This window comes from Pararge aegeria, chromosome 14, assembly GCF_905163445.1.
Source record: "Pararge aegeria chromosome 14, ilParAegt1.1, whole genome shotgun sequence".
Lineage (NCBI taxonomy): Eukaryota > Metazoa > Arthropoda > Insecta > Lepidoptera > Nymphalidae > Pararge > Pararge aegeria.
The window spans coordinates 139,419-164,621 of record NC_053193.1 but is presented as its reverse complement, the minus strand read 5'-3'; the positions used below and the strand labels follow the sequence as shown (position 1 = coordinate 164,621).

Genomic DNA, 25,203 nt, shown 5'->3' with positions numbered 1-25,203 from the left:
CAACAACAAAGGGATTGTCAATTTCTAAAAGTGTCATGTCAGTCTTGTAGATATTTTATAAATTAAATAAATATTATGTCAGGATCTAAGAAAATGGTAAGCATATCACGCACAACTAAAGTTTAAAGAGTATTTTGTCTAATATATTCGTTTATCTGGAGAATAAGAAAAGGAGAAGGCATAAGTCCCAAAATTTCTTTGCCACTGCTTGTCAACTTTTTGAACTTAGCTACATAAGTTCAAGTTAGAAATGTTTATGATGCTTCTCAATAGACGAAGACCCTTGTATCTTCAGCAAGCATATTCGAAATGAGCAGTCAGTTTGTGAGCATGCGTTGGGGGCGATGATGGTGCACATTCGCTAAGCATCGGGAGCGTGTCGTTGGCACGGTTGTCAGTCGTGTTCTTTGGCAGACACTGCGCGTGCAGTCGGCAGAGGGCACGGCGCGCATCGAGGTGCTGGACAGCGACGTGACGGCGCGCCTGTACGAGCGCGTGCACGAGGCGCTGAACCTCAGCACTTTCGGCTTCTGCCTGCACAAGGACCGCGCGCGCAAGGAGGAGATCATATCGAGCAAGTCCCGGCAGCTGCGCGCCTGCGGCCTGCAGCACGGAGACATGCTCTACTTGAGCCCGGTCAATGGAGCTGTGCTCTTTGACCAACCCTCCACAAGCACAGAGGTGACATTACATTTATATTATTTCAGTGATACATTTTGGCATACAAGAGCTTCTGCTGAGTCAATTAGGTTATACATATTGCAAAAGAGAGCAATTAGAACTGTCTAAGACATGAAACCCAGAGAATCATTGAGGGATTTCTTTAAAGAGACTGGGATACTAACTTTTCATTCTCTCTATTTTCTTGTGAATATTTTTTACACAAGGCAGCATTTGCATTTTTACAAGAACAAACATTGTGATGGATATTGCCAAAGAGAAATCCTTTTTGCTATTGCATTTTCTAGCAAATTATAAATCATATTAAATTGCCCAACAGGAAAACAATAAACCAATTGGTGAGCCAGTAGAGGCGGGGCCGTCTACAGAGTCACTTTCCACAGCTGCTACTACATCTACTGCCCTGGTTGAGGATGAGGTGGACTTGCAGCTCTATCGCCTGTCAGGGAATATACAAAGACAAAGAGATGACAAGTTGTAAGTATAAAAACCATTTCTGTGTTATAGTAAAAGTGCTGCTAGCATCAAATACATTATTTATTATAGCTGAAGTCACAGATAGATTGTTGTTATGAGTGCTAAAAAAATATGGGGTGGGAGGCCAAGGTATTCAGATATTCACTTCAATAACCACAATGTTCAGGATGGCACTTAGATCTTTCATTAATTATTGAAGCTAAATACCTAGTTTCTTAGCAGTAATTATTTATTCTCATGACTATTATTCTTCCTTACTATTAAAGTATTACTTTAATACAAAATATCATTAAAGCCCACCAACCTGCATCAGAGCAGTGTTGTGTGTCTGTACTCTATAACCCTGACGTCCCAAGGAGTGAAATAAAATAATTGGACTGACTCTAATACTGTATATTAAGCTTCTCTATAATTCATATTACTTGTTACCTTTAAATGACTCTACTACCAGTTCGGAATGCTGTCTTCGGCAGAGAAGACCACTGGCAAGAAACTCTATCGTTGCTCTTTTATTCAATCAATTAAAACAAGACTTATAAACACAATTACAACATTGTCGTATGTAATAACGCTAGGCCCTTTGATACCAGATATATTTTAAGTCAGGTCAAACATAACTACTATTATCACTTATAACATCATGACTTTTGGAACAAGTTGTTTGTGTAGAGCAACCTCTGCTACATAAACTGTCGGTATAAAATAATGCTAGGGCTCCATATATGATACCTAAATAACCCAAAGGAGAGAGATATATTTATCTGATGCAACATCAGGTACAACCATAGTACCAACAACTTTTAACAACTCCATCATCAGTACATACGACTCTTGTTTCGCCACAACAATATTTCTTTAAGTATATCGTTTCCATTATAAATCATCTCGACCCAATTTGTAACGTTCTATCCACAATACTTTACTTAATCTCCTTTTCTCAATTAATTTATTAAATCCGTGCTAACTTTTCTTTCCCGCCAATCTATCTTGTCTAACTCGCCTCACCCGCCATAGATCCTATACTTTTCTTTGACAGTTTACTACCATAATTCTATTTTTAATACACTATCAATGAGTATTCAAACTATGATTTGTTTATATATTCAATATAATCATCGGGTTTATCATAGTTAAAGTGCTGTAATTCCCTATTTCCTAACAAGTGCTTCAGGTAGAATTGCTTATGTGTAGTTAAGGATCAGAGACAAGAGTGAGTTTTCCCTTAGATTAGACACCTATTTCCAGCACCTCAAAATCTGTCCCATGATTTAGACATAATCCTATATTAGTATTTACTATAAAATTACATCTTGATGAAAGAGAAGTTTTAATAAATATAATAGTAGTGTGCATCTCAGGGTGATTTACGCTGATGTCAGCGACTCTTCTGTGTAGAAATCCTGATTTCCTGTGAGTATGAGTATATCTCCCGTGGTATATATACACTTCTCCACAAGGAATGCTACCAGCGAATTTCAATTTCTATAAGATCAGTTCAATAGTTCATCAGCGCGGCTTCATACCAATGAAGCCGCGCTGATGGCATACCATGGATTTGTGTCTTCCATCCTAAGATATGGGATAATACTATGAGGTAACTCAGTGGATTTAGAGTACAAAAGAAATGCATAAGGCCGTTTTATGGCGTAGATATGATACACGGCTGTAGACCGCTCTTCAAATCACTGAAAGTTTTGCCTTTACCTGCATACCTGCATACTTTATCACAGTACTTATAAACAACCACTTGTCAGATGCGCTGAAACTTTTACCCGTTGCACGTTTCAAACCAATGTTATTTGATAAACTTTTGGATATACTTTTTTATCAATGACTAGCTAAATGGAAAATTGTTAAAACTGAATACATGAATGGCTATCATGTATTCATTTTATTTTTAAATTATTAAGTTTTTATTTAATCTGTTATTTTCATTTATTTAAAATTCAATTCAAAATTCAAAATTCATTTATTTCAAGTAGGCCTAATATAAGCACTTTTGAAACGTCAAGTCTGTCTGTTTGTAGTGATTCTACCACCGGTTCGGAAGGCAGATTCTACCGAGAAGAAGCCGGCAATAAACTCAGCAGTTGCTCTTTTCCAACATCAACAATTTACATTTTGCATTTTAACATTCATTTTTCTATCTTGTGAGAGCTGAAAGCGGAGCCGGATGCTTCCAAGCAACCTTGTCATTAAAAAATTCATCAATTGTATAGTAACCTCGCTGTAATAAATGTGTTTTAACAAATTCTTTAAACTTGTGCATTGGCAGGTCCAAAATCACCTTAGGAATCATATTATAAAAGCGTATACTCAATCCCACAAATGATCCCTGTACCTTACGCAGACGATATGCAGATGACACTAATTTATGACCATTTCTTGTAAGTCGACTGTTTATGTCCACTTTTTGTTTATAAAGACTAATATGTTGTCTTACAAATACTATATTGTTATAAATATATTGTGAAGCTACAGTAAGTATGCCTATTTCTTTAAACTTCTCACGGAGGGATTCGCGTGATTTAAGTTTATATATTGACCGTTCAGCTCTTTTCTGCAATATAAATATAGTTTCGATATCAGCTGCTTTACCCCATAACAAGATTCCATAGGACATAACACTATGAAAGTACGCAAAATAAACTAGCCTAGCTATTTCAACGTCAGTAATCTGTCTAATTTTTCTGACTGCGTAGGCAGCCGAGCTTAGTTTACCCGCTAGTGAATCTATATGGGCACCCCACTGTAGCTTATTATCCAAGGTCACGCCCAGAAAAACTGTGGAAGTCTCTATTTTTAGTGATTCACCATTTATCATTATATTTTTATCAATTTTCTTTACATTTGGTAAGATAAATTCGACACACTTTGTTTTTTTTGCATTTAAAAGTAAGTTGTTAACTGTAAACCAGTGCGACACATGCGACATAACACGGTTTACTTCGTCAGAGTTATCTTTACTCCTATCAGTCTTAAAAATTAGAGATGTATCATCTGCAAACAATACAATGTCGCATGTTCCACTGACATGGTACGGTAGATCATTTATATACACTAAAAATAGAAAAGGACCCAAAATCGAGCCTTGTGGGACACCCATTGAGGTATTTGAACCCTGAGACTTTGCATCATTTATGCAAACTCTTTGGGTTCTATTGCTGATGAAAGGAGGCAACCAAATTTAGTGCAACGTTTTGGATACCATAGTGGCTTAGCTTAAGAAGCAAGGTTTTATGATCAACACAATCGAAAGCTTTAGATAGATCACAAAAAACACCCATGGCGTTCTGTGAACATTCCCAGGCATCATAAACATGTTTTATAAGTTTAGCGCCTGCGTCCGTTGTGCTACGACCTTTAGTGAAGCCATACTGCTCAGGGTGTAGTAAGTTATTTACATTAAAATCATATAAGAGTTGATTTAATATAATTTTTTCAAATATCTTACTAAGAGCTGGTAAGATTGAGATAGGTCTGTAATTGTTTATATCATTTTTATTACCAGATTTAAATAGAGGAATGAGTTTACTATGTTTCATTAGGTTCGGGAAAGTACCTAAATCAACACATTCATTGAAAATTATGGCTAAAAGAGGAGCAATGACGTCAATAATTTGAGATATTACCTTTACCGACATTCCCCATATATCACCTGTTTTCTTTAATTTTAACAACTTGAAGTTTTTACTGATAACCGATGCATCTATATGTTTGAAATGAAATAAAACTTTGCACTCATTAATGTTGCCTCTTAATAAATTCTGAGCTGCAGTAGGTGAGGAATTTATTGGTATCTGTTAACAAAATAGGAACATTCTGAAAAAAGTTTTCAAAAGTACTAGCAACTTCTGTATCAGTAGTTACTATATTATTATTAATAATTAATTCAAAATTTCCGTCTCGAGATTTAGTTTTCCCAGATTCATTATTAACAATTTTCCAGGTTGTTTGTATTTTGTTTTCAGATTTTACTATCCGATCTTTAATGTATAGCGACTTAGCATGTCTACAAACATTTTTAAATGTTTTGGAGTAACTTTTTACATATTCAAGGAAAGTTGGAGTCTGATTGTATTGTTTTTCATCATATAGCTCATACAACTTATCCCTGCTTTTGTAAATGCCTATAGTCGCCCAATAACTAAACCTCATTTTTTTATTAGAATCTATGTATTTAAAATTAAATACTTAATTAAATGCACTTTCTATTTCATTGAAAAGCGTACGATAAAGATTGTCGGGATGACAGTTTTCAAAAAAGAGAGCAGGAATTTTGGCTGATATTTCAAATCTGACTTATTTAATGTGCAAAATTGATATAATGATTAAATACAAATTTTTGCACGGATATGTGACACTTATAAAAATTAATTAACACCTATGTAAACATTGTTTGATTGATTGATTAAAAACAACTTTTACAATTAAGTATAAGTTTTTCTAAAAGTAACTTTTTTGTATAGGTGTAGATAGCCATTACATTTTTTAAACCTGTGATCTGAATGAAATGGCTAATTAATCAAAATAAAAAGCAGAAATATTCCCTTGGCAATAACATTAATACTGCAATATTAATGTAAACCATTTTTTGCTCCACCAGAAATTTAATAAAATTTTAGAACAAAATTAACTATGATAGTTGGATCCCTCGCATACTTTTTATGTATCGTCAATAGTTTTCTCAGCGCACGCCAAGTAATGAATTTTATGGACGAAATTTTCCTACTCTGAAATGATCAAAATCGGTCCAGTGCTTTCAGAGCCTCTCGAGTTAAACAAACAAACAAAATAATCTTTCCTCTTTATATTAGTAGAATAGATTACTAACCCATATGCGAATTTCGGTGGATTTAGCATCGGAAACATACAACGTTTATACATACTTGTAATCCCTGCCCGGTTTTACCCCTATAAAATATTTTTAACCCTAAGGTTAAAGTTGCATGAATATTTTCTAATCGATGTCAATGCTTGAAGAGGAACCTACTTTTAGAATTTCATGTTTGAAGGCTAAATATAAAAAAAAACGGCATAAACTTTCACCCCCTATTTTACAACCCTTAAGGGGGGATTTTCCTTAATACGATTATACATTTTTTAAATTTAATAGATAGATGAGTTTTTAAGATCTTCATGTATATAACTTCAAAAACATAGGACTTTTATACAAACCCCTATTTAGCCGCTTTAGGGGTGTTTAAATCTAATTTCTCAAGGCCGTTCTCAGCTGACTTAGGGCTGTTTAAATCTAATTTCTCAAGGCCGTTCTCAGCTGACATCTATGTTCTAGAAGAAACCTACCTTTCAAATTTCAAGTTTGTGGTCTTTTCAGTTCCTGAAATTTCGTGACTAGTCAGTGAGCGAGAGACTGAGTTAGTTGTTTTCTCTTTTATATATTTGGATTATTAAGTAATTACGTAATTTAATAATTAATAATTGTGTTTATTAGAAATACTAACCAATATAGTGCCAAATTTTAAATGAATTGTCTACAGGTGCAGACACAACTCAAAAGGCTGCTGTGTACACTGCTCGCCCTTGGAGCCATGGGATGAGAATTACCTCAAGGAGCACAATATTAAACATTTGTCTTTCCATTCATACTTGAGGAAGATGACTTCCGGCAAGTTCGTCAGCCTGGATGAACTCTCGTTTAAAATAAAACCTGGTAATTGACTGATCAATCGGTAAAAACTCAGCTCATACATACATATATGCATACAGTATTCCCTGTAAAGTCTGCTACACCGAAATGAAAAATTAGCTTCTTATTTGTGAAAAGATGTACGTGTAGCATGTTCGTCCGTCTGTGCATTGTCGTACATGAGCGAGCCCGTGCGCAGGCTGCAAGGAGCACCCGCCGTGGCCGCGCGGCATCTGCTCGGCGTGCCAGCCCGGCGCCGTGACGCTCAACCGCCAGCCCTTCCGCCACGTGGACAACGTGCTGCTGGAGCACGCGGCGCCCGTGGACCGCTTCCTGGCCTACTGGCGCGCCACGGGCCACCAGCGCGTGGGCTTCCTGTACGGCCAGTACGAGCCGCACCCCGACGTGCCGCTAGGTAACCCCGCGAAAGTGAAACGCTCATCATTGTTGATTAAACCACTGCCAGATTTTTATTGAAAGATGTCAGATACAGGCCTCACGTGTAAAATAAATATCAAGTGACTCCTGTCGCTATTAGGTCCTATTAGGTACGCGTCGCGGAGCGTAGGTGCTATGCGCGTGTCGGTCTCTTATGTTCTATAGGGTTGTCATAAGTAAAATTAGTTTTTATGGTAAACTTTCACTTCTTTTGATTAAATATTTTTACAGGGTGATTTCTTATGAAATATTGTTGGATGGCATCCTCCCATCTGCCTTCCTCTTCCTCACTCGGTATCCCTGTCACGATTTTGCTCCTCTTTTCTAGGCGGCATCTTAGGAGGTGTCCAGACTTTAATTGGTCGTTTCGCGTAAGAATGTTGGTAACTTTTGCTTTAGTTCTGATGACCTCATTTCGGATCTGTCTTTTAACTTTACTTCCATTAAATGGACATCGCAGTCATTCCATTAAAGGGATCAAGTATCGCAGACATAGGTCAAGCAAGGAAGGATACATCATATATTATGTCAAAGGTTTTCTTTTCGATGTGAATCCTTCCATAGTTTTTCATGACTTCTACTTTCCTGCTGTTTAAAGCCAGGTACTTCATCCCACTTTCAAATTAGTTCGCATTTCACGAGCAATACAATGTCGTTCGCCGAGACGCCCTCCACTAACCGTGCGCAGGCATCCGCGCGCGCGTGGCCGCCATCTACGAGCCGCCGCAGCAGTGCGCGCGCGACGCCGTGCGCCTGGCGCCCGACCCGCACGAGGCGCTGCTGGAGCAGCTGGCGGGCGCGCTGGGCCTGCGCCGCGTGGGCTGGCTGTTCACCGACCTGCTGCCTGAGCGCGCCAACGGCTCCGTGCGCCGCCTGCGGTGAGCCCCCCGCGCCCGCGTGCGCCGCCGGCTCGGGTTCCAAGTGCTATGTCTGTGCAGCGGCGTGGACACGCACTTCCTGTCGGCGCAGGAGTGCATCATGGCGGGCCACTTCCAGAACCAGCGGCCCAACGCGTGCCGCCACGCCTCGTCGGGCGCCTTCGGCTCCAAGTTCGTCACCGTCTGCGTCACGGGTAACCCGCATTCTTTTTTATGTTGTCTCGTGTCGTTGCACTGATCACTGTTATCCTCTTTCGGGTCGGTGAGAAGGGTGGCGAAGAGTGGTGTGCGTCCTGAGTATGCGACGCGAAATAAATAAAATTATTTACAATTTCTTAGCCGAGTTCTAGTATACCGAATCTAAATTCAAATTCAAAATTCATTTATTTCAAGTAGGCCTAATATAAGCACTTTTGAAACGTCAAGTAAGTCTGTTTGTAGTGATTCTACAGAGAAGAAGCCGGCAAGAAACTCGGCAATTGCCTTGTTCCGACATCAAAAATTTACATTTTAACATTCATTTTTCTATCTTGTGAGAGATGAAAGCGGAGCCGGATGCTTCCAAGCGACCTTGTCTATAAGAAATTCATCAATTGTATAGTAACCTCGCTGTAATAGATGTGTTTTAACACATTCTTTATATTTATGCATTGGTAGGTCCAAAATTACCTTAGGAATCATATTATAAAAGCTTATATCCCACAAATGACTTCTGTACCTTTCGCAGACGATATGCAGATGTCACTAATTGATGACCTTTTTTTGCAAGTCGAATGTTTATATCCACTTTTTGTTTATAAAGACTAATTTGTTGTCTTACAAATACTATATTATTACAGATATATTGTGAAGTTACAGTAAGTATACCTATTTCTTTAAACTTCTCACGGAGGGATTCGCGTGATTTAAGTTTGTATATTGATCGTACAGTTCTTTTCTGCAGTATAAATATAGTTTCGATATCAGCAGCTTTACCCCTTAACAAGATTCCATAGGACATAGCACTATGAAAGTACGCAAAATAAACAAGCCTAGCTACTTCCACGTCAGTAATCTGTCTAATTTTTCTGACTGCGTAGGCATCTGAGCTGAGCTTACCCGCTAGTGTCTCGATATGGGCACCCCACTGTAGCTTACAATCCAAGGTTACTCCTAGGAAAACTGTGGAATTCTCCATTTCTAACGATTCTCCATTGCAAGATTTACGCCCGTCGCAAGCCTCTCTGTCAAACGCCACTTTTGTTTATTTATTGTATAGAAAAGTGACGTTTGCGCAAACCTGTCGCGAGATACGTAATCACTCATGAAGCGTTCATTCATATATGTTTACATAATTGTAGGGGGATGGTGATAACTTCGTTCGCAACTTAACCTGAATATAAATTAAATTTTCAAATACGTAAGTAAGTTTCAATATGTGCTAACTATGCACCGTCATTATTGCATGCAGAAGTCTTCTGCAGAACGAAAATATAATCAATATTATAATAAAATGCCGTAGGACATAATGCTGAGAATATAACTAAAATATACACAGCCTAGCATCTACCTTTTTAACCGCGTATGCTGCAGAAAGTGTGTTCGCTAAGTTATTTATATGTGGACCCCATTTAAGTGTAGCATCTAACGTTATTCCTAAAAAGATTGTCGTATTCATTAGATCTATTTCCGCATTATTCAAAAATTTAAAAATATATTAGCCTCAAACTATTGTACATTAGCGAGACATTTGTTTCACGTCGTTTAATTTTAAACATCAATGATGAATTAACCTTTATCATCTCAAAAAAGATGGAATGAAAGAGGAAAAGGGGAAGCTATTTTCCAGCAATAGTTTCGGGTGTGGGGTGCGGGGCGTTGTAGTAACGGGCTGGCGCTCCGCAGGTGACAGCAACAACCAGATCCACCTGGAGGGCTACCAGGTGTCGGGCCAGTGCCAGGCGCTGGTGCGCGACGGCATCCTGCTGCCCACCCGCGACGCGCCCGAGCTGGGCTACATCCGCGACTGCTCGCCGCAGCAGTACGTGCCCGACGTGTACTACAAGGTGGGCCGGGCGGCATCGCACACTGAACATTTTTATCGGCTAAATGTTGCACAACAGGGTTTGTTAATTAATATGTGCACATTGTTGCTCCGAGAGGTAATGTTAGCTTTAGAATATATCGATCTTTACTTCGCTCGACTCCGTGTCGACGCGAGCACGAGTAGGTAAATTAGTAAAATTATGTGGAAAGGAGGATTGCGACGGAGTCGGCCGGGCCATTCGAACGTAAGCTCGTTGCAGAGGTGAGAATGGGATGGGTAATGGAACGACGGGCTCCAATTATTCGAAGTCAGATGAGCGGTGTGCTATTCCGAGGGAGGTTTGAATAAAAGTTATATTTAAAACGGTAAAAACTGAGCCATATTGTTGATACATACAAATACTCACACTAGCGGCGCGCCGACGTCGAAGAGTCTAAGATGGTTCATTCAAGATAGTCGGGGACGGTGAAGTCCCGTTCTATAGATGGATAGTTCCACTCGGCCGCTCGCTCGCAGGAGAAGGACGCGTACGGCAACGAGGTGGGCGTGTCGGCCAAGCGGCTGCCCGTGGCCTACCTGCTGGTGGACGTGCCGTGCGGCGTGGCGCCCGCCAGCGCGCCGCCGCTGCTCACGCCCGCCGCCTTCCCGCCCGCGCACCGCGCGCCCCCGCTGGCCGCGCCGTCGCTGCGCGCGCTGCAGCGGCACCTGCTGGCCGCGCCGTCGTTCCTGGCCGCCGCCGCCGACCTGCACGTGCTGCTGTTCCTGGCCACCAACGACGCGCTGCCGCTGCCGCTGGCCACGCTGCGGCCGCTGCTGCGCGCCGTGCGCACGCGCGACGCGGCCGCCGCCGACGCCTGGCGCGCGCTGCCGCTGCCGGCCGCGCTGCTGCGGCTGGCGCGCGCCGCGCTCGAGCCCGCCGCGCCCGTGTGGACGTGTCCGCTGTGCACCTTCCACAACGCCGCGCCCGGCGACGCCTGCGAGATGTGCGCCATGCCGCGCTGAGCGGCCCCGCGGAACCGAACCCGAACCGAATTGACCGATGTCGAAACTACTGAGGCCCGTTTTGACATTTGTCACCGCGACGTAACTGGCTATGGAGCCGTAAGACTGTACTCGATACTCACGATAAATCAATTCGAGTTTGTATCGGTACTCGATTGATATGATTATGTATTGAAGAGTGGTCGTTCGGTCAAAGTATTCCTTTAACTTCACAACCGATTCGCGTGACTGGCTGTTGATTGTACGTCCACTTTTCGACATGTTGAAACAGAGTTCGTACTATATAACGACGAACACAAAAATCGAGTCAAATCACTATGTTTAAATTAATGTCCAAAGTAGAAGAGCCAAAGTTAACGTAATAGTAAACGATATATATCAAACTTAAACGAGCGCACAGCCAACTTTACAAGTTGGGGAACGAAAAACTTCGCAGTGCGCGCGGGGACGCTTCGCTCATGTGCCGCTCGGTCAGATACATCGACTCGGACTCATTACATCGAACCCAGTGTCGTCAATTCAAAATTTTATTTGCGGCTTAGAGAACCGAGCTCATTCTTTGCAGTAAAGATTACTACATAATATTTAATTTCGATATTCAGTAAAAAAAATGGTTACAGCTCTAATATAAAAAAAAAAGACTGAGAACGTAACTGTTTTCGAAACGTTTCGCAACAATTGTAAATTGCATGCTACGATAAAGTAAGCGAAAAAGAATATTCGCGATATATTCTTTAATATTATTTAAAGTCCGAAAAAAAAATACGTACTTTATTTTTTAAAACATTTTATGCAATTGATTTTTATTTTATTGTTTCTTTCAGTTACATTCTATGGTCTTGCACAAATGTCAAAACGGGTCTATTACATTTTTACGACTATACGTATCTTTTTTCCACAATGTCAATTTGGTTTTGAGATATTTCACGTCCAACCGAGTTAGCACCGTTCGCCTCCGACTCAAAACTATTTGTAAAAAAGTTTTATTTTTCGTTTGTGTATCATAAATATTAAATTATTATAAGGAACCTGTTACATTTGGTGAAATTAAATTTAATTTTTAGGTTACGTCTTACGTTATTCATTACGAGCCCGAACTTGAGACAATTTATATAAAGAACTGATAAATACAGTTTGTTCTGTAAAAAGGTGTTTTAATTTCGTAAATTCCTATTATAGAAAGTCGAATATTTTATTCAAGTTGGTTACAAAAATGTAAATGCCCTGCCCCCTGCGGTACGGAAACCTGAGTTGCAGAATGTAGCAACACTACGAACAATTGTTTTTGATGAAATAAATTGGCAGTCTAAGATGTAGTGCCATAAGCGATAGACAATCGATGCCCCACTACTAGATTTGGTCGCTCGCAATCGGAGGGTAGTTTAGGATTATAGAAATACTTGAATATATCAGAGTAAAAGGGAAATTTTTCTTATTCTATACAGTTCAAATTTTGCTGCAATCCTTTAGCTTGCGCCTTTGGCGAGCAAAAGGAAATTAAGAGTACAAGATTTGCTACTCTAAAACAAGTGTTTTTTTTTTTTTATTATAGCCTCTTTATTTCCATAATACATTTTTATCAATTATTAATACATTATAATATGTGCATGCATAAAAAATGATATATATATATATATATATATATATATATATATAAAATTCTTAGTAATAAATAATAAAATCAAGTTTCACTATGGACCCCTATACGGGTGAAGGCCTCCTCCATTTTTCCCCACGACTGTCTGTCCTTTGCTTTAGTTAACCAATATTCACCGGCTTTTCTTATTATTTCGTCAACCCATCTTTCTTTCGGTCTACCTCTTTTCCTTTTGTTTGTTGGACCTTGCCAGGTAGTTGCTCTATTTGTCCATTTTTCCTTGTCCATACGTGCAATATGACCCGCCCATTTCCATTTTAGTTTTTCAGAATGTTCTAAAGCATCTATTATTTTTGTTGTTTTTCTTATACTGTGTATTCGTTTTATATTCAGCAAACTCCTTTCCATCGCTCTCTGACATACTTGTATTCTATTTTTAGTTTTATTATTATAAATCCATGTTTGGCAGCCATACGTAAGACAGGGTAATAAACAAGAGTCCATTATTTTTTTCTTTAGCTTTAAAGGGAATATATTTTAATATTTGACTGAATACACGACTCAAATAATAGATAACATTGATAAGGGATATCAAGTCGATGCTATTTATATGGACGTAAGTAAGGCATTCGATCGGGTCGACCATATGATTTTAATATCCAAATTGTATGATGCTGGTATTCAGGGAACTTTGCTCTCTTGGCTCTCATCTTATTTGTCGTGCAGGCAGCAGAAGGTTGTAGTTTGTGGCTACGAATCAGATCCATTCAGGGTTCCATCTGGCGTCCCACAAGGGTCCCACCTTGGCCCTATGTTGTTTTTAGTGTATATTAACGATGTGTGCGATAACATTAAATCTTCCAATTTCACCATGTTTGCTGATGATTTGAAAATTTTAGAAGAAAAGAAGAAAGAAGTTAGAAATAAATTGCCTCTTAATATTAAAAAATGCCAACATATTAAATTTACAAAAAAACGCATGCCTCTTCAAACTTCTTATTATCTTAATAATCTGTAGCTTGACGAGGTGTATACTGTTAGAGACCTAGGTGTTATTTTGGATAAAAAATTGTCATTCAATACACACATAAATCAATTAATCAGTAAATGCTACAAATTACTGGGGTTTGTTTGGCGAAATTGTAAAACATTCAATTCTTGTCTGGCTCTCAAAACCGTCTACTTTGCATTAATTCGGGGTCTCTTAGAGTATTGCTCCAGCATTTGGAATCCACTATATAAGGATCCTATTCTAAGGATTGAAAGAATCCAAAAACGTTTTCTGTTCTTGTTGTCAGTTCATCAAAAAAAACAATTCGTTTTAACCTCATATAGCGAAAGATTAAACTTCTTTAAATTAACTTCATTAGAAAGTCGTCGTTGGGTATCCGATCAAGTATTTCTCTACAAAATTTTAAATAATAAAATCAACTGTCCAAATATTTTGACCAAAATTAAATTTACTGTTCCGCGTAAAAATGCGCGCCTCGGTAACTTCAAACCGTTCGTTGGCAAGTTGTATAGAACTAATTTGGGCGCTCACAGTGTCCTGGCTAGGATTTGCCGAGAGCACAACAAGCTATTCCAAGCTACTCGTGCCGACATCCACTCATGTTCTCTTCAGCAATACAAAACAATTCTGCAACTACATATTAGTACAGCTAGTAGATAATTGCCTCGTACATTTCTGTTTTGTTTTAATTTAAGGTTTGTTTTTGTTTCCTGTTTTTTAACTTCATCTTACAGTGTTTCCTTCGTTACAACAATAATATTATTGTAAACTTGCGAACCCGCACTTGTGTGTTTGTTTTTTCAGATACGCATGCCGGTTTGCCAGTAATTGGGTTTACACTACAACTTTATGTTTCTCAATTTTATAGTCCCTAAGCTTGTTTCAGTGTATAATCTGTTGGTGAACCTAATAAATAAATAAAAAAAAAAAAAAAAAAGGGATTTTTGACTTTAAAGTTTCTTTATTGCTCCAGAATTTATTCCAAGTTATGTTAACTCGTCTTTTAACTTCATCTTCGAGTCTGGTCTTAGAGAAAGATAATAGTTGTCCCAGATAAACATAGCTTAGAACGTATTCAAGGTGTTGTTATGAACCCTTATCGGTATAACGTGGTGATTTGTCATGACCTTGGTTTTCAGAGTATTTAGTTCTAAGCCGATCGTATTGCTGACATTATTTAGTTCATTAATCATTTCCTGTAATTGAGATGCTGTTTCAGAGAAGAGTATGATGTCATCTGCAAATCGGAGATTACTGAGGAGTTTCCCATTAATATTGATTCCTTTTCTATCCCAGTTTAGAGTTTTCATTATACTTTGGAGCACAGTTATAAAAATTCTAGGTGAGAGGGGGTCACCCTGTCTGGCGCCTCTACAAATGTCTATTTCAGGGCCCATGTCTCTCTAACTTTACGCGGCTTTTGCTTTTGCAGTATATATCCTTTATGAGATCTATAGTTTCCGATGGTACCTCGCACTCCTGTAGAGCCTTCCATATGCTTTATAAAACAAGTGATATTAAACCCATTTTTAGTTTTATAGGCAAAAATGACTCCTTGATTGCGTGTGACCAAATCTTGTACCAAGCCTTCTGCCGAGATGCGAGTCATCAGTAAATGAAAGTCAAGTGAGGTTTTATAAAATATTTATTTAATATGTACAATTTTGTTTTTTTTCCGCAGCAGACATAAGCGACAATTTTAATATTCGTGCCCGGCTACTCCGCACTCATTCGCTCGCTATTTTACCAATTGCGGTGGGCCAGCTTGCGCTACACGTAAGGCAGCCCCCTTAACAGTTCTTAATTTATTAACTTCAATAGCCACTTAATGAAACACCAAAAGTTACCGCCCTCTCGAACAACACCTAATACAGTTAAATCGCGTCAATAATATTAATAATTTAATCAACATTTTTGGTATTTACAGCTGTCAATATTTAGCGCATTAAATTATTTTGCAAAAAAATTAGAACCTAATGAAATGCAAGAAGCTGTATTAATACTTTTTTGCGGAGTAGCGACTGGTGGGATCTTTTTAACAATCAAAAAAGAACTACTCTGGTGATGTGTGTATTACTCGAGTGTCGAAGACGCCGTTCACTTCGGTTAAATTCGAATTTATAATTAACTAAAAATAATTTCGCTTCTGATATGTGAAGCCGCATCAGAACTTTTCATTATGTATGTCTGTCCGGACCCGCCGGCGGCTTTGTTGGGTCAAACAGTTTATTTACAATTCACGAGACTCGTCGTTACCGATCCGTGTTCGGGCCGGCTCGTCAGTGAAGTTAAGGAGACCCCAGGCCCGTCCCGAGCCCTGATGCGTCCGGACAGACGGTCCCGCGACGGTCGCAGTTTTATATTTAGTTTTTTTGTCATTTTTTTTTCAATGCAGCAGGCACACGTTCCAATCACATCCACACATCCACACATCCACTCGACCCGACTCTCCCGAACGCTATCACATGGTAAAACTAACTAATACATTACGTCACAATAATTATATTACAAGGGCTCGTATGGTACAGCTATGTACAGGGTCGGCGACCGCCTCGCTCACATTCCCGCGAACAATCAAACATAGTCCTCATCCGATGCGGCGCGAGACTTACGATCGACCGAACGAAGACTTAAAACTAATTCCGGTTAGCATAATAATTACAACTCCATTATTCACACGCAAGCGACGCACCAGCTGGGGTCGCCACTCCGAGAGACGCCGGCAGCCGAGGCGGCGCCGCCGGCGCGTCGGCGGCCGGCGCGTCGGCGGCCTACTCGGGGGCGGCGGCCTGGCGCATGGGCGGGAAGTGGCGCGGGTCGCGCAGGTCGAAGGCGCCGCGCGCCGGCTCGCCCGCCAGCGCCGCGCCCAGCTCGCCCGCGCGCTCCGACTCTGCGCACACAGCGTCGGTGAGCTGGCGATACACTACTGAACCGACTGTACGCATTGTTTTCTTCTACACTATTTTCTTTACAATTTCATTTCGTATAAACGCAGTCTGAAATAATCGTTTTCCTGAGGCGAGCTAGAAGACGCTCTGCGTATATGATCCGTCATAGTAAATACTACAAAAATATTGGTCCCAGTACAATATTGCGGGAATAAGAAACACCTCGATCACCCTTGTTCATTAATGGTCACTGACCGCTTTTAATGTCGAGTTAAATTGACAGTCGAAGATTTTATTACAAAATTCAGTCTCGTAGCCCTCAAATCGTACTGTCCAGCCATCCATCCGGCCATCGGGCCCGCTGCCCTCGCCGCTCCCGAGCCCCGGCCGCGGGAGCGAGCGAGGGCAGGCTCCGTGTGATCGGCGCGAACGAGCGAGACTTTAAATCGTCGCCGCGAATATCATCACTCATTCGGTCGGGAGGCCGACCTGACATGGGAATAGGCATATAATTGCACACTTTTACTACAAAAAATGGGAAATAAATTTACATAAAAAGCTCAGTACCCTACGGTTGTAAGCTATAAAAAATATAACGACTCCTATCTATTACGCTCGATCACACGGTTCGCTTATTGGAATAACAAATAATTTGTGAAGGTTCCGTCACCGCAACTCACCATTTCATCGAGGTTAATAGTAACTTGACAGTGTTCAACATGCAAGAGAGACTAACAAAATGATGACGTTCAAATGAGGCAGACTGACATTAATGATTTTACTGATCGCAAATATTATCGGTGGAGTCATTTACATCGATACGATAACTACGAAATGGACGGCGATCGGAGTACGCGAGGAATCCACAAAAGCACAAATTCGGGTGATGGTAGTAAACGGTTAATGAGTGTAACGGATCTGCAAGCAGCGCTCCGGCAGAAGGGGCGTGCGGGCGCCGTCCGGCGGGATCGGTCGCGGCACTCACCTGCGCCGCCTCGAGCCGCTAGGCGCGCGCGGCCGCCGGCGCGCCTGCGCCGCGGAAACGAGGAGTTAGAACGCTGCGCGACCGACCCGCGGCGCGGCTCGGCGAGCGGGCCCTCGGCGCCCGTCGGCGGGGGCCGGCGGGCGTGTCGGGCGGCAGTGGGGGAGGGGATAGAAGCGGGGGCGGGTGCACAAGCGAGCAAATATAAAAGGGGGCGAACTGTGTGCGGGGCGGCGGGGGCTACCTGTCATGGGGTCCGGCTGGCGGCCGCGCAGCGCGCCCGCGTAGCTGCAGCCCGGCGCGGCTGCGGGGAACGGTACTGTTCAGTCTGTTGCGGCGGGCGGAGTACACACATGGGACATAGACACTATGGGGCAGCGGGGAGCGGGAAGGGCGTGGGGGGGCGGCAGGGCCGCGGGCGGACCCGCGCCGCGCCGCCTGCTGGCACTGCGCTCGGCCGACCACGCCGCGCCTCGTGCCGCCCCACTCGGCGCCTCGGCGAGTCGAGTATGCCGAGAGGGCGACAGAAAACGAGACGTGGATTTACGTAACAATAGTGAACGTAAATTTAAAATCTAAATAAATCATGTCAACCTCGATGTATTCTTGCCCAATATGCAACAAGTTAACACGAATACTGTTTAATAAGTACTGGCTCGAATAGATTTGTCACCTGTAGCCTTAGTACGAGACTTTCTCACACGCAATCGAAGAGTCGTTTTCGAGTATCGATACTTGAACATCAAAGCGCAGTGGATCTGATAAATTGCAGTAGGCATGATGGCAGAAAAGGAAGAATATATAATATTAAATTTATCTAATGGTATATGATTCCTGTACTTAGACTGTACTTTTATTTGTATCCGGAGTGAGATTGGTGTTTATTCTCAATAAATAAAACTGCAAGTCTAGCGATCCGCCACGACAGGGGGAACGCAGCCTATCGCGGTGCCTACGCCGAGCGGCGTGTAACGAAGTGCGCGGGGCGAGTGCTAGGGGCTAGGGGGCACCTTCGGGCGGCGGCGCGTCGAGCAGGCGGTGCGTGCGCAGCAGCGCGCAGTCGCCGCCGTCGGCCGCGTCCAGCGCGAACACGTGCACGGCGCCCGCGTCCGTGGCCACGAGCAGGCGCGGGCTGCGGGCCACGTTGGTGACGGCGGCCACGGCGCGGGCGGCGGCGCGCGGCAGTCGCGCCGACGCGAAGGCGCGGCCCTGCGCCAGCACGCCGGCCACGGGCGCCGGCAGGTAGCCCGCGCCCGCCGCCACGGCCGACGACAGCCAGTCCATCCAGCCGTCGCCGTCGGCGCGCGCCGCCGGCTCGCCCAGGCGGAACACGTGCACGGTCTCCGTGTTGGACGTGGCGGCCAGGAAGGCGCCGCAGGCGCTGAAGGCCAGGCACGCGATGGCCACGCAGCGCTTGACGCCGCGCCGGAACTCGTAGAGGCGCGCGCGCTCGGGCACGGCGAACACGCGGATGACGGTGCCGCGCTCGGACGCCGTGGCCAGGCGCCGGCCGCACGCCGACCAGGCCAGCGCGGCCAGCGGGCTGTCGTGCGCGCTGAGCACGCAGGTGGCGTGCAGGTGCACGCAGTCGAACACCTGCACCTCGCCCACGGCGCTGCTGCCCGGGTAGGCCACGAGGCAGCGGTCGGCGCCGGGCGCCAGCGCGCACAGGCCGCGCGGGTTGGGCGGCGTGTCGCGGATGGTGTGCAGGATCTTCATGTCGCGGATGTTGTGGATGTGCAGCGACTCCTCCAGGCACACCACGAGGCGCGAGCGGTTGAGCTTCACGGCCAGGATGCTGTTGCTGTAGCTGTAGTTGCAGATCTCCGTGCCCTTCTTGTAGTGGCACACGATGAGCTTCCTGCCGACAGCGCAACGCTGCAGTCAGACTGTCCCCACCGACTGCGCTCCGTACGAACGGTTTATTTGGATAAAGAGTAGTGTACGTGTTCGAAATCTTTTTAAAGTAGTATTTTAATAATAATGTAATGAATTAGAAAGTGTTTTACTGCTACTTTATTTTTTTATTTAATTTATTTGGAAAACAAACAGCTATACATTATACATAGTTGCAAAATTAGATAAGGTATTTCCAATGAGCCAGTTAAGTTTCCACAAATTTGTAGGTACATATTATATACTAGGCACATATGTGCTTATATTTTTAGCTCGCGTTCAACAGTTAGGTAGATCACACGACATAAACACATTTCCTGATTTCGGATCCTCGAGTACTTATAAAAGAATTTACCAATATGTTGGTATTTATTGATATATCTTTCACATGACCTTTGGAGGAATCGACAAACAATAATTACGCTTAACTTGTGCAAGATGAAATGTGTACTGCTGCTGACAATTTCTCTTTAAGGGTTTTGGTATCCTATATTTGAATTTATTTAATAAGGACAATCGGTCATACCATTAACTTATTTATACAAAATCTGATCTTTATGTTCGCGTCTTAATTCTAAGGAAGTTGTTGTTGCTGTAGTTCGAGGAACCATATATTTTTTGATGCACGTCAGAAATTTGTGGTGACAGGCGAATTGTAGATTCCAGGTGGAAGCGTGTTCTAGCGTGTTCAGGTTTAAACCGTTGATGATAAAACTATGTAAGTATGTATTTAAATAAGAATACTGCGACACTTATGTAACCCACTTTTGTATCCATCAGCGATTAAATAATTTTTTTTAGGTATTGCTAACTATGAGAGTTAGATATATTTTCTCCAAGACTATTTAAAAAAAAAAAAAAAAATTGTAGGTAATAATGAGTGTTTTAATCATGTCGTATAATATAATACTTTATATGTATCATCAATAGTTTTCTCAGCGCACGCCAAGTAATAAATGTTATAGGCATTATATTTAGCCTATATGACTTCGAGATTTAACTTTCTTTTGATGAGATTTTAGCTTAATTTTTGGTTCAACCGGTTTTAAAATGATTTATAACATTTTGCGCAATGTTAAAGAAAACTGTATTTGATAAATTATATAAAATTGGTATTTGTAATGGTTTATACGAATACGAATAATGATTGTCTGCCGGAGCTTCTCGAGGAATGACGCCACTGCTCAGGGTGTCCTCATCGCGCTGCGTCTATTGTGATTGTGATAATGGGCTTTGAGTGGTGTCGAAATAGTGTCAGCCACTCGGAAAGCATAGCGATCGTCACTCCGCCATGTTAAGACAAACGAGCCGTTGCGTTGGCGCGCTACTCCAGGCGACCGCGGCGAGGCGAGGGAGAGAGTCTTGGCATACGTGGATTAGTTCGAATGTATAAAATAAAGACATAACTGCGCTCAGAGTTGGCGAGTCATCGTAACCACTCATACCTTCACTATATTATCACAAAGATACGTGTACTAGTAGCACTTGCACAGTAATTATCGAAAATGGAACTTCGCCAGGAGTTGGCAACTCATCTTCCCTCAGTTTTACTCAAACGTCCCAGATGTTACAAAATTCGAGGCGAATTTGATATCAGACGTCGCAACCCGCCCTACGCGGCGCGGCAGATATGTTTGCTCTGCGACAGGCTATACAAATACCGCATGTGCACCATTCAATGTGCGAATCTTATTCTATCATTATTTTATTCCCATAACTTGTGACGGCTGTGTCAATACAATATAACATATTTAGAAAGGTATTAAATTTATAATGGAAGTACCGTCTTGAGTACCATTTTCTAAAACGAAGTTCTTCAGCAATTAAGCTCTGGAACAATCTGCCTGCTGGAATCCGCAGAAGTAACCTCTCTTTGTGTAATGGCATTTGAAGTTTTTGTTTTATTATTGTTTGTAAATTATTATTAAAATCTACTTATGTTTATTACGTATATTTATTTAAATTATGTATGTATTTGTATCTCTACATTTTGGTATTTATGTATATATTACAACACTATTGGCACTATCCCGTTCTCTTGCTGTATATCCTGTCTACAAAGGTTGCCTGTAAGAGATTGCTTGCAGCAATAAGACCGCCTTTGCATGACTACATTGTTTACTGTAAACTCCTTACTCTTTCTTTTCCTGTATGATATACGTGCAATAAAGTGTTTCTTCTTCTATAATTCAGTACTACTGAGCTGTTATGGTATGACAGGCTGGTCCGAGTCAGACCAGCGATCACTAACTCGGCATCGAATGTAGCGAAGATATTAGTGGGTGACCGCGACGGGAGGTCGCCGACAACTGATTGCGATCAGCTGTGTCGCGCGCGCGGGCCGCGGCCAAGAGTGCTCGCGCCCCGCCCCCCGCGCCCCGCACAGCTCCGTGCGCGCGACCAAGAGCACGCAACTGCTCCATGCGGCCTGACTGTATCACCAAAGCCCAGCCTTGAACAGGCCACCTTTTAGAAGCGTATTGACTACTTCATACGGCCGGACACATCATTTCTAAAAGTTATCATCGAATAACAACTTCTTTCAATTGAGACATGTAATAAGAGTACTTTACGAAATTATTCAATTCAAATTCAAAACTTCTAAAATTCAGGTGTTCTAAAAATAGTTCTATCCCACGCGTACATGACATCCTGTAGCCTTTAACCGAAAATACTTACTAAATCGGACTGGCAGTAGTTTAACGTGTACAAACATACAAACTGTTGGAACTGTAACACAAGTTTCAACTGAACGCATCTTATGTTGTGGAAGATAAATCATTGTCTGATAATAATTTATTATATTAGCACAGGTTAACGGAACTGACATTACAAATATTGAGTTCACTTCCTACCTTGATTACAGCTTAATGTACTTTTTAAGATACTGTTGTGATGTCAAAATAGTGATTTGATTGAAATCGTGGTAATCTCAAAGCCAAATTCTCAGAATAGCTATATGCATTAAATTTGTTTATTTAGTGTTAAAGCATGTAAAGATTACCTGGGCGCCGCAACAGTGACAATAGCCACCAGGGAACTGCTGAAGAGTCTGTCCACCAGGCAGGTATCTTGCCCCGACCGGCTCGCATAGATTTCCTCAATTCCATCATCAGGGGTGAGCGCAAACAGGTGGTAGCCACTACTACTCCCCGCTACCAGAGACCTGCATTAATGGAAGTAATGTAGAATTCTTGTTCTTATTCTAATGACAATATAAATCACTATATATAGAAGCAGAATATAAACGCTCTTAAGAGAGAACTTCATGAGGAACCTTTATTAGGCTGATGATGACTATATTAGGTTGTTATAACACTTAGTGTTGGCAAAAAACACTGCGAAAACAACGCACCATGGAGAGATTCACCGGATCAGAATGGTGAATAAACCTTCCCAATCTCCTGAGCAAAGGGAATTTCCTCCTGCTTAGGAGAATAGCTCAAGGTTAAAAGCCAGTGTAACCTTCATAGTTCTGTTTGAAATATTAAATATTTTAACTCTAATATGCCCAAGAGTTCAGTGCATGGTATCAGCTTGGATATATTCAAATTTAATGTGCTTATCTCACATGTAAGAGGTACACGTTTGCAGGCTGCTTGTTATCATACAATTGCAACATCAATTGAAAGATTAGTGCAATATGAGCTGTATCAGCTGTTTTTGAAGTGACATATGTGAAGGCCAACAAATACCTTATATTGTAGTATAGTTCACCAATCTAACATAAACTGCTTTGTTAGAGGTTTTAAAAAACTACCTCTTTGTTGTGTTGAAGCTTGTCATTACCATTCTCTATGTAAAGACAAGTTATAGATGCATTAAACAATAATTGAGGAAGTTGATCATTGTCTATAATCAAAATGAACATTAGCTGATGGCAGGAATTAATTAACAATAATATTATCTTAAGTAAATTGCTACAATAGCTCTCGCTGGTTTTAAGTAGTAAGGCTGTTTATTTACTATGACGAGCGCGTCGATCGCAGTTGCGAAAACATTGGCATTGACATATTGCATCATCGCAACAGTGCCTCAGCCGAGGGCCGAACCCTGCCAGCTGCGGCCGAGCCCGAGGAGCGTCTCAGCTGCCAGCTGCTTGCGAAGGCTTTTCCTTAGGCGCGCCCGATTTGGCTTTCTCTTTCAGCGTACTCCGCTTTATACTACAATTGAGTTCACTTACGTGCAATCTTGATTGAATTGGACGAATATTCCTCCCGCATTTGATCCCTCGGCGCTGTGACCTCCTCCCAAACTCATTGGACCGTTCGATATTACGATCTGGTTTCAATAATCACTATTTACAACATACGCGCACTATGACCTTTGTTACGGAACACAAACAGTAGCTTACTCGTTATAAATAATAAAAATTTGATTGTTCGTCACAAGTAGAATTTTGACACAAAGAACGACCTTGCTGCTGCTAAAAAGTAAAAACAAGTCCCCTCCCGCACAACAACTCAATTTTATTCATCCATTCGCTGATCTCTACCACAGAGTAACTATCACAGAGATTGTCCAAGAATGTAATATTAATATATTATTTACCTGACTTTTATTTAAATATTCAATTATAAAGATAAAGATTTTGGATACGATTAGTATTGTAGAAAAATGATTGATACACCATTTCATATATTTGAAATAAGCGTCACAACGTTAATAGGTTAGAAAAAAATATGAATTTTACTGCTGTACACTCATAACCCATTGAAGGAGCAGCCTTATTCCATTGAGTAATAGTATGTTATCTATAATTCATCTCTATTAAACTATCTATAGTATAATATAGGTCAGTGTTTGTAACATAGGTCCAATCTGTAGTGGCTACTATAGTCGTTCTCACTCGGAAATAAGGTTTTGCCAGAAAAAAATGGTAATAATGTTGCTATTTTGGATGTTAAAAGATTTATTCCCGAACAATTTGTAAAATAAATCTAAGAAAAAATAAGTTTTATTAGATGCGCCCTTTCATAGTAAAAAATTGTTCCACTTTGGTGCGGTGTGGGCACCGCACTGCCACAGTGCACTTCTAGACGTGGTCACGTGTGCACACCGCGATGGTACATGAATCATTTAAAATTTAATAAGTATTTCGATTAAAACTAGCAAAATAATGTGGCATCGTATTATTTTTATTTAAGTATTTCCATTTTACAAATGCACAATTCATAAGATTCCTGATATAATTACTTATTTAACCATTATTAACAGTTTAACTCCTATGCAATAGCTTCTTTCTGCAAACATGAAATGCTGTGTGATAAAAAGATGCATGTATAAAATAAATATTAAAAATAAATAAATAATAACATTTAATAATAAATAATAATAAAAAAAACTTTATTTTCAAAAAGATTACAAAATCAATTGCTAGTGGTCTCCGCACTAGGTAGCCTGTATCGTGGAGACCATGAATGACTTCTCATTTAGTTTAACAGAGGACTATAGTCGTAAAAATGTAATAGGCCCGTTTTGACATTTGTCATCGCGACGTAACTAGTTATGGAACCATAAGACTCGGGACTCGATACTCACGATAAATCAATTCAAGTTTGTATCAGTACTTGATTGATATTATTATGTATTGTAAAGTGTTCGTTCGTTCGTTCAAAGTATTCTTTTAACTTCACAAACAATACGCGTGACTGGCTGTTGATTATACGTCCACTT

The 25,203-nt window shown here is 41.4% G+C and overlaps 2 protein-coding genes across 3 annotated transcripts; one reads left to right on the top strand and one right to left on the bottom strand.

The window, feature by feature from the left end:
• On the top strand, positions 1–11,379 carry LOC120629574 (nuclear protein localization protein 4 homolog). Its single transcript, XM_039898542.1, has 9 exons — positions 1–96; positions 415–681; positions 1,001–1,158; positions 6,660–6,832; positions 7,008–7,223; positions 7,935–8,124; positions 8,185–8,318; positions 10,009–10,169; positions 10,667–11,379. Exons 1-9 carry the CDS (start codon positions 76–78, stop codon positions 11,150–11,152), a joined length of 1,806 nt encoding a protein of 601 aa, XP_039754476.1. The 5' UTR covers positions 1–75; the 3' UTR covers positions 11,153–11,379.
• Positions 11,380–15,388: 4,009 nt separating this feature from the next.
• Positions 15,389–24,031, bottom strand: LOC120629575 (WD repeat domain phosphoinositide-interacting protein 2). 2 transcript variants are annotated; one of them, XM_039898543.1, is made up of 4 exons: positions 23,711–24,031; positions 22,532–22,693; positions 18,642–19,492; positions 15,389–16,651 (listed from the first exon to the last, which is right to left on the bottom strand). In XM_039898543.1, exons 1-4 carry the CDS (start codon positions 23,785–23,787, stop codon positions 16,533–16,535), a joined length of 1,209 nt encoding a protein of 402 aa, XP_039754477.1. In that variant the 5' UTR covers positions 23,788–24,031; the 3' UTR covers positions 15,389–16,532. The 2 variants fall into 2 exon arrangements, 1 of the variants encoding a protein (XP_039754477.1); XR_005658991.1 differs by having other exon boundaries at positions 16,622–16,651; positions 17,876–19,492; positions 23,711–24,030.
• Positions 24,032–25,203: the final 1,172 nt, after the last annotated feature.